Source organism: Chaetodon trifascialis, chromosome 4, assembly GCF_039877785.1.
Source record: "Chaetodon trifascialis isolate fChaTrf1 chromosome 4, fChaTrf1.hap1, whole genome shotgun sequence".
NCBI classification, from domain to species: domain Eukaryota; kingdom Metazoa; phylum Chordata; class Actinopteri; order Chaetodontiformes; family Chaetodontidae; genus Chaetodon; species Chaetodon trifascialis.
Genome location: NC_092059.1, coordinates 5044048 through 5057898, shown reverse-complemented (window position 1 = coordinate 5057898; position 13851 = coordinate 5044048). Strand labels below are relative to the sequence as shown.

The 13851-nt window shown below is 48.7% G+C and overlaps 2 protein-coding genes across 4 annotated transcripts in view; one reads left to right on the top strand and one right to left on the bottom strand.

Moving 5' to 3' along the window:
- palld (palladin, cytoskeletal associated protein) overlaps nt 1–8064 on the top strand; it is a 50609-nt gene extending 42545 nt beyond the window's left edge. For all 3 annotated transcript variants that reach the window (XM_070960540.1, XM_070960539.1, XM_070960541.1), the window contains 10 exons: nt 451–595; nt 974–1075; nt 2968–3189; nt 3602–3751; nt 4040–4128; nt 4967–5099; nt 6430–6637; nt 6721–6886; nt 6986–7119; nt 7220–8064. In XM_070960540.1, the coding sequence (XP_070816641.1) occupies nt 451–595; nt 974–1075; nt 2968–3189; nt 3602–3751; nt 4040–4128; nt 4967–5099; nt 6430–6637; nt 6721–6886; nt 6986–7119; nt 7220–7380 (1510 nt within the window). In that variant the 3' untranslated portion in view covers nt 7381–8064. The remainder of the gene's footprint in view (nt 1–450; nt 596–973; nt 1076–2967; nt 3190–3601; nt 3752–4039; nt 4129–4966; nt 5100–6429; nt 6638–6720; nt 6887–6985; nt 7120–7219) is intronic.
- On the bottom strand, nt 8038–12744 carry cbr4 (carbonyl reductase 4). The gene is made up of 6 exons (XM_070960543.1): nt 12621–12744; nt 12018–12166; nt 11639–11759; nt 11378–11514; nt 10125–10259; nt 8038–10032 (listed from the first exon to the last, which is right to left on the bottom strand). Exons 2-6 carry the CDS (start codon nt 12160–12162, stop codon nt 9854–9856), a joined length of 717 nt encoding a protein of 238 aa, XP_070816644.1. The 5' UTR covers nt 12163–12166; nt 12621–12744; the 3' UTR covers nt 8038–9853.
- Nucleotides 12745–13851: the final 1107 nt, after the last annotated feature.

The window sequence follows — 13851 nt, the reverse complement described above, 5'->3', positions numbered from 1 at the left end:
AGATTTCAGTATCGTAGTTCACTATATGGTGTGCAAAGTTACTGGCTGTCAACATCTGTCTCTTCACAGAGTTCCTCGCTCGGCTCGTATGAACCGCAGGGTTTCTGGATTTAGATTTCAGGCTCTGAGTATTGAGTCAGCAGATCAAAAACTCTCCTCCTCTGATGGCATCCCACAGGGAGAATTTTTGTTATTTCCTCCCATCAAGGGCATTCCACCTTCAAATCCTCGCCAGTCATTTTTCATCGGCCCCTCACTCACTCCCGCACTCCCCCTCTCGCCCTGGCATTCCTGCTGCAGTCGTGAGAGATAAGAAGACACATTGAGGAATGCTATAGCTGGACATGTCCAGATAAGGGTGGACGCGCGAGAGCCAGGAAAGAGGAGCTGCGACGTGTGGAGATAACATGTGTTTAATGCTGAGAAAGGTTCTGTTTTGTCCTCTTTCAGCAAAGCGTTCCCCAGGAAGTCCTCCGGCCCCCGGACGCCCCGCGTCGCCTCTGACTCGGACATCCAGGGATCCAAGGACGCCGTCATCCAGGACTTGGAGAGAAAACTGCGCTTTAAAGAGGAGCGCATAAGCAATGGTCAACAGGTGTGTGTGTGTGTGTGTGTGTGTGTGTGTGTGTGTGTGTGTGTGTGTGTGTGTGTGTGTGTGTGTGTGTGTTCTAGCCTTATTCCATTACTGAAGGAGCTGTGTGTTTGCAGGCAGTCAGAGAATGAGCGTGTTCAGTAACATATTAACAAATCAGACGTTTATCCATGCAAGAACGCAGTTTTACCCATAAGAGTGTATTTAAACACGCTGTCATGTCACGCACCCTCAAATAAATTCATAATGTTGTCTCCATACATAATTACATCCCTCATTAACACAAGGCGCAGATTCAGTAGCTAGCTGATGGTGTGTATAAGTGTGTGTTCTGCAACTCACACACTAACCCCTGCCGACCCCATTAATCCCTGCTTCCAGAGGTTAACCTATGAGGAGAAGATGGCGCGCAGACTGCTGGGTGCTGACAACGCCGCCACCGTTTTAAACACACAGGACACAGAGGAGGAGCCAGTCACGCAGGTACGGTGGCTAAACGCTAGGACCCACACACCTGGAGGGAAAATCACACACACACACACACACCTGAAATCATACAGGCATGGAAACGTTTGACCAACATGTCTACACCAGCAGTGTTTACTCTTTTTTTTCTCCACACTAATCCCACTGTTGCATGAATGCCACACAGTCACCCTCCTGTTTTCTGCTTTGTCCTCTGATACTTTGCTGGTGTCATTCCTATCTTATGACTACTGGCTTTCCTTTTGAATCAGAACACACCCCCAGCCTCAGTCCCTGTAAACACCGTTGAAGAGCGAGTTATGAAAGCCGGGTATAAACACTGTAAAGCCCTCCATAAAAAGCTCTGTTTATGCGAACCAGTAGAAACCAGTGTGGCTGCAAACATGCTGGGGAGTAACACTCTTTGAAGGACGTGCAGCACCTCCACACAGTGCTGCTTGTTCATTCATAGATGAACTGGGATTTTTTTACTCAACGGATCATTTCCACCTCTGGAGAATTGGTAGAATTTATGTTTATAATTAGATTTTTGTCATTTAAAAGTAAAACGAAGATGTGCAGCGAGCAGGCAGACTGACACCTCCATGGACAGGGAGCACACACTCATTAGTTAAGTGGAGTCACAGACATCACTGGAACACGAGCTGTGTCCACACATGAACTCGAGGCAGCACCGTGCCCCCTCCCCCCGGTGCGATGCAGCCTGTTGGCATGACGAGCCACCTGATTGGTTGCGGCGCTGCAGCACTGCATGGCTCTGAGCACAGCTTGTGATGCTGAATTGGAAGCATGTGAATCCAAATTGTGTGTTTTCTGAGAGCAGGTAAGATTGGACACACACTGAAACACACACACACGGGGTAAGTGTGTGTGACGGGACAACACGCAGACAAAACTCCCTGTTTTCTCTCCACAGGAGGAGAAGCCATCCGATAGAGAATCTGTCCCTCAAAAGGTTTCTGAAACCTTTGTTTCTCTCTGTCACCTTGTGCTTTTTCACTCACTGTGTGTGTTGCTGTGTGTAAGACACAAAATCCCACCCAAAGCTCAGATGTGTTCACTTTGACCGGAGCAGGATCAGGTCTGGGAATTAGCTGATAAGGAACACAAAGGGCAGCACTATGATGGTTCCACGTTGACTGCGTGGTCCGTCCACAGGCAGGCGTGTCCACCAAACACCACAGAGCGGAGCTGATGGAGCATGTGTTCGCCTTGATCTCTGCACCTTTTATGCACTTTGTTGTTGTTCGGGTAGTTTGACCTGATTCAGATGATGAAGCATGTTCAAGCTTGATTGCAACACAAGTCGGCACGTTTGGTTTTACCCAGACTGCACCCTGTTCTGTCTGCAACGCATGCTGCAACGCTACCACGTTTTAGGTTTAAGTAGCAATTAGAAAAATGACTTCGTGAGATGTTAGAGAGGAACGTGCCGCAGCAGCTGCTGGTGCTGTTACAGGAGAACACCTCGGTGCGTCAGGACGGGCCGTCTGCCGTCGCTATGAGCAGCAGGACTGAGTTCAGGAGGATAAACGCTGGTTCTGCAGCTGCACCCGAGGCCTGTCATTATCTGAGCGATGTGTCATCAGACCATGCGGCTCCGCAGATGTTCCCTCTGCCTGAGCAGAGCTGCACTGATGAGAGATTGATGGAGATGGTGGGAAGGAGGAGAGGCTCATCTGGGCAGAGCTAATCATAGAAAGTGGGTAGTTTGGGTGACAATGAGGACAGGTTCATTGGTGCGTCAGGAAACGCGGAATAGGGCAAACCTGCACTTCCTGGTGGCTTTCTGCACGCTCTGACATGTGCTCGCCTGTGTCACATGATCACACAAACCTAGCAGAGTGTTTCTGCCTGCCTCTCTCTGAATCTCTCTCTCTGTCTTGTAGGAATACAAAGTTTCCAGCTTCGAGCAGCGTCTGATCAGCGAGATCGAATTCCGCCTGGAGCGTTCCCCGGTGGAGGAATCCGACGACGACGTGCAGCACGACGAAGACTCCGCCAGCCAGGGGGTGGCGCCATCCTTCGACCAGAAGCTCAAACACTACAAAGTCTTTGAGGGCATGCCGGTCACCTTCTCCTGCAAGGTCAACGGAGACCCCAAACCAAAGGTGGGAGCTCTTATTGCGCGTTGCTGATATCACCCTGATTAAACATCGCTGGCTGCAGCCGTCGTTAATATTAATGTTTGCTCATTGTGAAGCGTCGATGATGGCTTGGCTTCCTTGCTCGGGAGTAGCTGATGTGTGATGTCGATGATGGAGGGCGTAGATGTTGGACATGTGCTCTGTGTTGTGATAGGAGGAGGCCCTTTGTGAGAACACACGCTGGCCCGGGCCGGCTGCCTGGCTCTGTCCACATTAATGACGTGGTGATGACAGGCTGCAGAGAAAACACATGAAACAAAACCAGCAGGGAGGCAGAGAGACACGAGGGACAGAGCACTGCGTTTACACAAAGACAAGAGTGCATTTTCAGGCAGGAAACTCACAGACGTCGCCTTCTCTTTATTTCCTGTCTCAGGTCTACTGGTTCAAAGACGGAAAGCAAATCTCCAAGAGGAGCGAACACTACAGGATCAGCCGTGACCCCGATGGGACCTGCTCTCTGCACACCGCTGCAGCCTCACTGGACGATGACGGCAACTACACCATCATGGCAGGCAACCCAGAGGTGAGCAGAGGGGTGAAAATAGGACTGTGCGTGTCTCTTGGTTAAAAACACAAACAAAGCGCACACGTCAGTCTCCGGCCTGAGAGGGCGTTGAATGAGGCAGGAAATCACCAAAGCCCTCATGAGGGTCAAACGTTCATGTGCTACACTCTTTCTAACAGCTTTTTCCAGCTCTAACACTCACATTTTATTTCCTCCTCCCGGTCTGACAGCTGCTAGTGGTGTGGTGGAGTGTCAACACCTCATAAGCTCTCCCTCTCTCTCTCTGTCTGCGTCTCACCCTCACAGGGCAGAGTGAGCTGCACCGGCAGGATGATGGTCCAGGCCGTGAACCAGCGAGGCCGGAGCCAGCGCTCCACACCCGGACACATGCGCAGGTGAGGCTTCGCCGACTGACGGCGGGTGGAGGAAAGGCAAAGAGACATCTCTGTTTTTGGCGGGCACATGCGCCGCAGGCCGATCGCCATCTGCACGGCGTCTGCGCTCGCTCGCTCCCGCTCAGTGCATCACTCTGACGTAAAATGTTCCAAGAAGCTGCGGCTCGCACAAACGTTTGCTGCGAGCCGAATCGAATGCGCTGAACCGTCTGTTCGGGAGAGAAAAGCTCGGCGTTAATGAGAGGGAACACCTGCTCGCTCTGTTCTGTGCTGCACTGCTCTAATGACCTTGTATATACGGCGCGCCTTCATCCGAGCCGCAGATCACACGCTCCTCACGGCACATAAAAAACCCCACCTGTAACCTGTTATCTAGATGAACACTCCCTGAGCTCACACATGTTTTGAATAAGAAGAGAGATTCAGATAAAAATCAGCGTTTTGCTCTCTTTACCCTCCTGCTCGACGAGCGGTGATGTCATGACAGAGTCAGAGGAACGCCTCGTAGGTCAAAGGGAAGAGCAGAGCAGGAAATAAGAGCAAACTGTTCACACTGTGTCTGTGAAAGGGGATATATCTGTATACACGCACAAGGCACGCTTCATTATATACAAATTCAAGCTGCTCTGCACAAAATCCGTCGTGCTCCAGAGGGAGTTCAACATTCAGCAAATGTGAACCGAAAGCCTTTTAAATACTTTTAAAGCTGGAATTTATTGATTTTCCCTGTCAAATCGCACATTTTATGACAAATTCAAGCAAACTTTTGTTAAAATTCCAACATCTCCAGAATCAGGTATTTAATCCCAGATCCCGTGTGCTTCCCTCCCTCCGTCAGGCCCAGGTCCAGGTCCAGAGACAGCGGCGATGAGAACGATAACATCCAAGAGCGCCACTTCCGCCCCCACTTCCTGCAGGCGCCCGGTGACCTCATCGTTCAGGAGGGCAGACTGTGCCGGATGGACTGCAAGGTAAAGACACGCCTCCTGAGAGCGCAGCCTGGGCGTACGGCGTCAACATGTCACCGTCATTTATTGATCAGGATGAAGAGACGTCTGACCGTTTCAGCGCTTTAGGTTTGCGGCATTTATTCCAACGCGATTCCTAAAGTTACTGGAGGGCGTTCGGTCGGCAGAGCTGCTTACTGAGGGACGTTTTTAAAACTTAAAAGCAGAAAAGACTAATTATACACCATGTTTTTAGGGCTAGTATGGCATGACAAACTCTGAACTTTAATGCGAAGAGGACATTTTTATATCTGACCGCAGTTTCAAGGCCTTTTTTGTGGAGGAATTCTACAGAAATCTGGCATTTTCACTCGAACCCTCTGCCCGTTTGCTTACGGCGAGTTTAATGGAACCGGATCACGGTGGAAACTAGTGGAGCCGCTCAGCCAACAGCCAGCAGGTGAACTCAGCACCTGATCTGCTGCTGTTCTTTGATACAGAGATGCTTCAAAATAACTGACTGGAGGGGAAAATGCCCGCACCAAAGAGAATATGTTAATCATAGTAATAGAGAAAGCCATTTCAGATCCGCCCTTTAATTCAGCGTCTGTGCTGCTTTCAGGGAGGCTCCATGTCTGCGCTGCCAAAGGAACATTTCCCTCTCCGTGCGTTCCAGTTTCTTTAGGGAATAAAAAGCTAGCGGAGATGTTTCATCACTTCCTCACAGGGAGAATCCAGAGGTGTCGTCTTTCAGGGATTAAGTGGGCTCAGCTTCTTTGCGCCTCGCGCTCGTTATCTCTCTTTATCTTTTCGTCATCACCTTGCCTGCCTGCAGCCCGCAGCCCGTAGAAACTCTTTGAAAACTGGTACAAGTAATAAAATAAAACAGACCCACAATTAACTCCCTATAAAAAGACGGCCTTTTTTTACGCTTGTCAGGAATAAACTGTGAGTCTCCATTCCCTCAGAGCCCTTCATGTCGAGGATATTTATAGCAAATATTTATTTTCAGATCATTTGTGGATTTCCCAAAGTTTCCAGGCTTAAAATGTCCAAACTTCTAAAAGAGTACTGGGCCGCTTCCAGAACAGACTTATCACTGCTTAGTCTCCTCTGCGATATCTGTGAATCCATTTCTACATTTATTTATACATGCATCCAGGGTTCCTCTGCAAATAGAGACGGGTCTTTTCTCGGGTCCCATGACAGACAAACACAACACAGACATTTTAACCAAACACTGCTGCTTTCATACTCCCAGGAAACACATGCAGCTAAAACAAGCACCAGAGCACCAACAAGCGTCCACACACTCAGTGAATTTTAACGCCTGCTGTTCTTTCACCGCCTGCAGGTGAGCGGCCTGCCCACCCCAGACCTCATCTGGCAGCTGAATGGACAGACCATCCGCCCGGACTCCGCCCATAAGATGCTGGTGAGGGAAAACGGCGTGCACTCACTGGTCATCGAGCCCGTGACCAGCCGTGACGCCGGCATCTACACCTGCATCGCCAGCAACCGAGCCGGGCAGAACTCCTTTAACCTGGAACTCATTGTCGCAGGTAAACACAATCATTGAAAACAGAAGCGGGCAGAGATGCATGTTGGAGCCATTTGGAGGAAGGTAACGCGCTCTTTTCTGCAGCCAAAGAGATGCACAAGGCCCCCTCGTTCGCCGAGAAGCTGCAGAACACGAGCGTGGCTGAGGGTCATCCTGTGCGGCTGGAGTGCCGGGTCACCGGGGTCCCCGCCCCACAAATCTTCTGGAAGAGGGAGAACGAGTCGTTCACTCACAACACAGACAGAATCAGGTAAATAAAAGCTTTTTTTTCAGGCTTGCTTCATCATATTTGCAGAAATGGTCAATGGAAAATGTAGATAATCACTTCCTTTTAATTTTTCTTTCCCAGCATGCACCAGGACAACTGTGGCTACCTGTGCATGATCATCCAGCCAGCCATGAAAGAAGACGCTGGCTGGTACACAGTGTCTGCCAAGAACGAAGCCGGCATCGTGTCCAGCACCGCACGCCTCGACGTGCACAGTGAGTTCTGACTCTAAAGCACACACACGCACACACACAAACACACGCACACGCACGTTCAATGCAGCGTTTCCTTAAACCGTCCTGTCTCCGTCCTCAGCTCAGTGGCAGCAGCCTAACCTTCCCAAGCCCAAGAAGGTGCGTCCCTCCACCAGCCGCTACGCCGCGCTGACCGAGAGAGGGCTGGACGTGAAGGCGGCCTTCTTCCCCGACTCCAGCCCGCTGCAGCCCGGCGGCCTGGTGGAAAGCGATGACCTGTAGAGGCCGCGGTCGGGCGCGAGGACTGCGACGTCACCCACCCTGAAAAAAGACCCTGAAAGCCGCCCTCGCTCCTGAGACAAATACGACCTCGTCCACCCAAAGGACTCGATCATTGAACTGCAGATACAGAACTGAAGGGTCGGTGGGCAGAGTGAGCAGGTGCAGCCTGGTTTTCATATGTTTTTATAGTACGACACGACCCGTTATATTACCCAATCATCAAGTTGTTTGCCCGCGCTTCATTTTATCAACTGGACCTGGAAAGTGATTGAAGTGTTTACCACGAGGATGAGACCGAACTGCACGGTCGATCTGTTTGGCAAAGGCTTGTCTTTTTAAGTGCCTCTCATGTCTGTAAAGATCAAAAAAACAGGTTTAAAATGAAACATAGGATTACTATGCATGTTCAAGTGGTGCCATTTGAAACACAGACTAATACTGTATCCACACGTAGCAGCACTGCACCGACTTTGTGTGGAAGTGGGACGTCCCGCAGGTGGAGACCGAGTGGCTCAAAGCATGCGAGCTTTGACAAAGGAGATCACAAACTTTGATTATGTGTAGCACAGTGCTGATAGCTGCAGCAGAGTATCACACAGCACGTCAGGTCACAGGTTAGCGTGCAGGAAAAGGCCGGGCCTTAAAAACAGTGTGTTTGACAACGTTTTATTGAGCAAAAGAAATGAGGTTTGGGAAGAAGAAACGCTCACACGTGGATGCACTTTGTTTGTTTGTGGGTGCAGCAGAAGGTTGAATCTAACAGACGCAGGAAGGGAAAAGCAGGTTTTTGTGATGGACTTCTTTAATGTAAGTTGAGGCTTGATTGAGGGAAAAAAGCTGGTGACGGAGGGTCATTTTTGGGATTTCTTTTCCTTCTTTGATGGCTTATTTTAAAGGCGTGAATTGAACCGTTCTCACTGGAGCGTGGGTGCCGTGAAAGGTTTCCGTGTATTTGTCACACAAATCACAGATTGTCCATTTTATTTTTGTATGAAGAAGAAAAACTTTCCCATGAATCTTAACGTAAATTATAGCAGCAACCGTTTGTTCACTGATAAAACAAATCTTTTCTGTATCGTGAAGTTTTATAAATATATTTACTGCCTTAAATCACTTCAGGCTTAATACAAACACAACTTCTTTGCATGTTATTTTTGGACACTTGTACGGTGCCAAACAGCTTTTTTTTTCCAGGATGTATAGAAACACGACTTTCTTTCCAGTATTCGGGGGAAGAAACGCTCGACGCTGGTGAAAAGTGAAAGGTATATTTATATCTACTATTTTCATCACCTCTGTAATACTCTACAAAGTGGACGTCTTCTTCTTCTGTCTGTTCAGAGCTCGCATCAACTGTGTTTGCACATTTCTATGCCAATCGATGCCTGTATATGGATTGTTCTCCTGATATTATTTTAGGTTATGAAAGTTAATAAAAATCAAACTCTTAAGAGACAGCGTGAGATGTTTTTGTAGACCGGCAGGCTCTTCCTAAATCAATAGGAGAATGCCAAAAAACACACCATCAGCCACAGTGGAAATACCGCTCCAGCTAAGAATGCTAACCAACAGCAGAATGTAGCTCAGTGTTTTAACAGAAAATAGGACGTTTAGGATACAAGTGCAGATGAAAGAGAGAGCACGATGGAAGCTGCAGCGTTTCAGATCTCATCGCTGAGCGTGACGGTCACCTCCAACCCCGTCCATCCACACTGCAGGTCCAAAGCTGTAACCAGACACTCAAAACATTCCCAGAGCTAAAAATACCCCCCTCCCACCTCCACCACTACCTCTAATTTCCTCCAGCTGCAGCCCGACATGCCTGGCCTCTCGACAGGCCCCTCCAGAGGTGGGCTCAGGGGGCCGCCGGTGGAGGGGAAACATGTGCTGGCTGTGAGGGGGTCTCCCGGGGGAGGTGGGGGAACAAAACACGAGCGGGCGCTTTTACAGTCATGGAAAAAGACCGACTGAGTTCAATCTACTGATCAAATTTAGGACCTCGGGGCACGGAGGTCTGGACTGGGCCAGACACTCTGGAGTCAGCGGCGTTAGTCACGACCCGGCTGTCACACGCACATCAGGCCACGCCTCCTGCGGCTGGACAGTGACTCAGCAGAAAGACGGCGGGGAGCGGCAGGACAGCGAGCCTCTGAGAAAGGCCGATTTCTGTCTCCTATGTCAACAACCGCCAACTGCCTTTATACAGCTTGTGCAAAGATGTTGTTTACTCTGTTTTACAGCTTTCAACACGAAAACAGCTGATAATAAACACTGTGCATCAAATCTCACACTCAGCACACTCAGCAGCTTTCCACTTCAGCCACGAAGTGTAAATGTCCTCAGTCACAAATACCAGAGAGTCCACTGTCCCTTCTTCTTATTGATCCATTTCCTCTATAGTCTCCAACTTCCAGGGCTTAAACGAGGCAGTTTCACCTGCCTCACAGGTAACTCCAGCGTAAGCCCCCTCTGCCTACATGGCCAGCTGCAGTCCTCCGTCCACCACCAGCACCTGTCCTGTAACGTAGGAAGACTCCAAAAGAAAGAGGGCAGCCTGGGCCACCTCCTCCGGCTCGCCAAATCTCCCCAGAGGGACGGATCGCAGCCCGTCCTCCTCTGTCAGCCCTGCGGTCATGTCGGTGCGGATGAAACCTGCAAGCAAGCGAGGGCGGGGACAAGAGAAAAGCTTTGAAAAGGACGAGACGGCAGAAAAAACAGAAGGCAGCGCAGGAGTCGTGTTGTACCTGGAGCCAGCAGGTTCACTCTGATACCACGAGAAGCGACTTCTTTAGCCAGAGAGCGAGTGAAGCCCTCTAAACCGGCTTTGCTGGCACTGTAGACGCACTGGCCAGCGTTCCCCTTCAGGCCAACAACAGAGCCTGCAAACAGCAGACAACCATTACTTAGCGGGACAGAGATGTTTTAACATAAAACTTCTGTGCGACGCCATGATGCTTCCAGGACAATAAGAGCGTTTTAGCCCAATTAATCAATCAGGTCCCGATCAAAAGCATAGCACAGGTTTACAGACAGAGGAGAGAAGCTCTCCTATGTTCAGCCACTGGTTTCAATTTATCTGAGTGTGCTAATGAAATGAATTTAGGGAGACAAGCGGGGATCAGGACTGAAGAAAAAAAATCATCATTTGTCATCCTGGTTTGATTTCCTAACGACAGACTGTTCACATTCGACGGCGTTTAGCTGCAGACATCCCTGATTTAAAGCACGTTACCATGTGACAATAATGTGTGACAAAAAACAAATCTTCAGTCCCATCACCTGAAAACATGTGGTTTTCACATTACTAAAAATGACTGCATTCAGTAAGGCTTTTGCACTAAGTGGGCTAAAACATGCATAAAAACACTTCAATGTAAAATGTATAACTATGGGCTGTACTGGGCAGCTGAATGGGATTCATACAGGAGAAAGTGAGATTTCCAGTCCAGGAGTGTTTCAGACAGAGGGTGAATAGAGGTGCTGCAGCAATGACTGAATTCTGTGAACTTTAAAGCATGTAAACATTTTCTAGTAGACACCCAAAATAAAAGCACGACCCTGAAAATGATCAGAATATCCGACCTTTAAAGGCAGAATGAGAATGTCGCTGTTTGTGTTTATAGTGTCACGCACTGTACGCTGTTATTGGCTGGGCGCTACGCATCCACCTCCCAAAGGTTGACACTCACAAACATGCCAAACAAGCAGACAAGACAATACAGGCAGACGGTAGGAGCTCTACAGACGCACAGACTGAAGGACTCGGGGATCAAACCAGCGACCTTCTGATTCATCAGCAACCTGCTCTGCCTGCTGGGCCACAGTCCACACACTGTTTTATTTTTAAGAAAATCCTTCTCATTCGGCCTTTCAAACAACACTCAGAGAGCTGAAGAGGATCTGAAGGAAGAATAAAGTGATGCACACCGCCACCTAGTGACCAAACTGAAAACATGACACCGCTCACAGAGGCCAGTGGATTCAGAGCTGTCTGTACCTATGTTAACAATGGCGGCTCCCTTTGTCTGCAGCATGCTGCGCAGGGCTGTCCTGCAGGTCAGCATGGAGCCCAGCAGGTTGGTGTGAAGCAGAGCCACCATGTCCTCCGGCTTGGTCCTCAGTAACAGAGCATCCCTGAAGAGACACACACGCACATAACGTAAGTCAGTCATGTAGTTCAGTTTTATGGCAGCATTATATTCATTTACACACATATGTACATAAATACAGCAGAGCATCAACAGAGGAGTCTGCTCACCTGTTGATGCCAGCTGCGTTGACAAGATAAGAGACGTTTCCACAGGTCTTCTGGATCGTCTCAAAGGTTTTCTGCACCTCCTGCTCTTTGGAGACATCACAGCTGAGAGCCACGTGGTCAGCTGGAGAGCAGACACACAGGGTCTGTGAGTCAGGTCAAAGCTAACGAGGCTACAGCCTGTAAGTATGAGATCAGTACTGCGTGTGTCAGATAGAGAGGAAATGGGGACACGCTGCCAGCGCCCCATTCCTTCTTGTAGTTATTGGAGTCAAAGTGTTGTCATATATTTCATCTGCTTCTGAAAGAGAATCATTTGTAGCGGGATAAACTTATGTGGGGGGCGCTTGACTCAAAGAGCAGCTGACAGTGATTCCTATACCTCCACGCAGAGACGCCACAGCAGCGCGGGCAGCGTCTTCGTTCCTGGAGACAACAGCCAGCCTGCAGCCCCTCTCTGCCAGCAGGCGGGACACAGCCCTCCCGATGCCCCTGGAGCCCCCACACACCACGGCCAGCCTGGACATGAGCCTGCAGGAGACACACCACCACAGGCCTGCATCAGTGTACTTACAGCCAGGACAGCCCTACAGTGCATTATGGTACAGTACTGTCTAATACCTGCACTCAAAAAGACGCTAAAATGTCTGTATGAGACAAAACAGAACATGCAGCTAAGAGCTGACACAGGTCTATATGTATGTACATGCCGCACAAATACTGTACTGAAAGTGGTAAGATATTAAGAAAATACTGTAAAAATAAAAAAATAAGATGGATAAAACGCTTTGAATGTGTGCTAATGTTACCATGAAACCTGAACATGGCTAACTTTGTCTAACGTTATTATTAAAGGGGTCGATAGCAACAGGCTAACGATGGTAGCTAACGTTACATTTAACGGTCATTTCGCTTTCTGGTGGCAGTTTTTAAGATAGAAAACTGTAACTTCATGATAAAGTTTATACATGTAGCTGTAACTTACCTACTCGCCTGTTATTTTCGTCGGACGAAACCTGTACCTCTCTAAATAAGTTTATTGACTGACGAAAGACGGGACGCCAGAGCAGCTCATGGACGCCGCCATGTTTCTTCTGTGTTGTTGCGCTGCTGCTCATTGGTCGATAGAGGGCGCAGCGGACGCAGCTCGCGGTGCAGAGCAGCACTGCTGTGGACTGTTTCTCAGCCATCTGGCTCGATGTTTGTCTTTGGGTTTTGCTGTTTTTGTGAAACCCTCTTGGCTGCAAGAGTGCACGTTAATATTTGTCCACATGGACCCTGAACACCACAATAACCTGATCATGTCCCAGTTGAAGTTAACAGTTCACCAGTCATTTAAATAGACCAGTAAATTTAAGAGGGCAGCAACATTTTTACATTTTATTTGCTTGCATGTGTGTTTGCAGCTGGAAAGATCATGGATCATAGATTAGTGTTGTCTTAAGTCTTAAGAGACCTTATTTTGCTTCATTATTGTTGTAATAAGCCTATAATGTTCTCAATATGGAGGCTAAAATTGACAGATATGTGTGAATGCATGCATAATTAGCTACTTACACTGACAGACCTGCACCCCCACACTGAACTCGCTCACTGATTGTCAATTACAATCTTTTTGCTTCATAAATCATTCTTCCCCACGGAAACGTATTTCACCGGTGCTGGACTGATGTTGAGAGTGGGTGGCCTTTGCCTACACCTGGACGCTCCATCAGACCAGGACGCTGTGCAGGATTGATTTGCTGAGGTTAAATCACATTCAGTGCCGCTGCCGGAGCGGCCCTGTGACACTGAGCCTTGCAGCATGAATCATGAGGACGCTGCAGCAGAAAAACACAGCCGCTATGTGAGCTGAGAGCACTTCAGCGTTTCCTTAAATTGTTATGACTCTGCGCCGCAATGTTCAACAATAAACTGTGTGTCAGAGGGACATTTGCATTCAGATCACCTTCAACACCAAGACTATTTCACTCCCCTCTGTCACACTTTACTGATCCAATGATACTCGCCAGCAGAGACGGATTTTGCACACACACGGAGATATGTGTGCATGTAGTCAAGCACACACTCAGACACACAGTATTAACTTTTAGTATTTCTTGCCTCCTGGATTGTGCAGACGTTCACTGTTCGGTGCTGAGTCTTGGCGCAGACCTGCACGACAGAAAAAGTTTTCTTTTCTGGAACTATTTTTGAGTATTTTTGAGGTATTTTTG

Excerpts from the sequence above, each read along its gene's own strand:
- cbr4 (XM_070960543.1), bottom strand. The coding sequence starts at position 12,162 with ATGTCCAGGCTGGCCGTGGTGTGTGGGGGCTCCAGGGGCATCGGGAGG. Across the intron at positions 11,760-12,017 it reads TGTGGCGTCTCTGCGTGGAG|CTGACCACGTGGCTCTCAGC; the intron begins GTATAGGAATCA and ends TCTGCTCTCCAG. Across the intron at positions 10,033-10,124 it reads AGTGAACCTGCTGGCTCCAG|GTTTCATCCGCACCGACATG; the intron begins GTACAACACGAC and ends GCTTGCTTGCAG.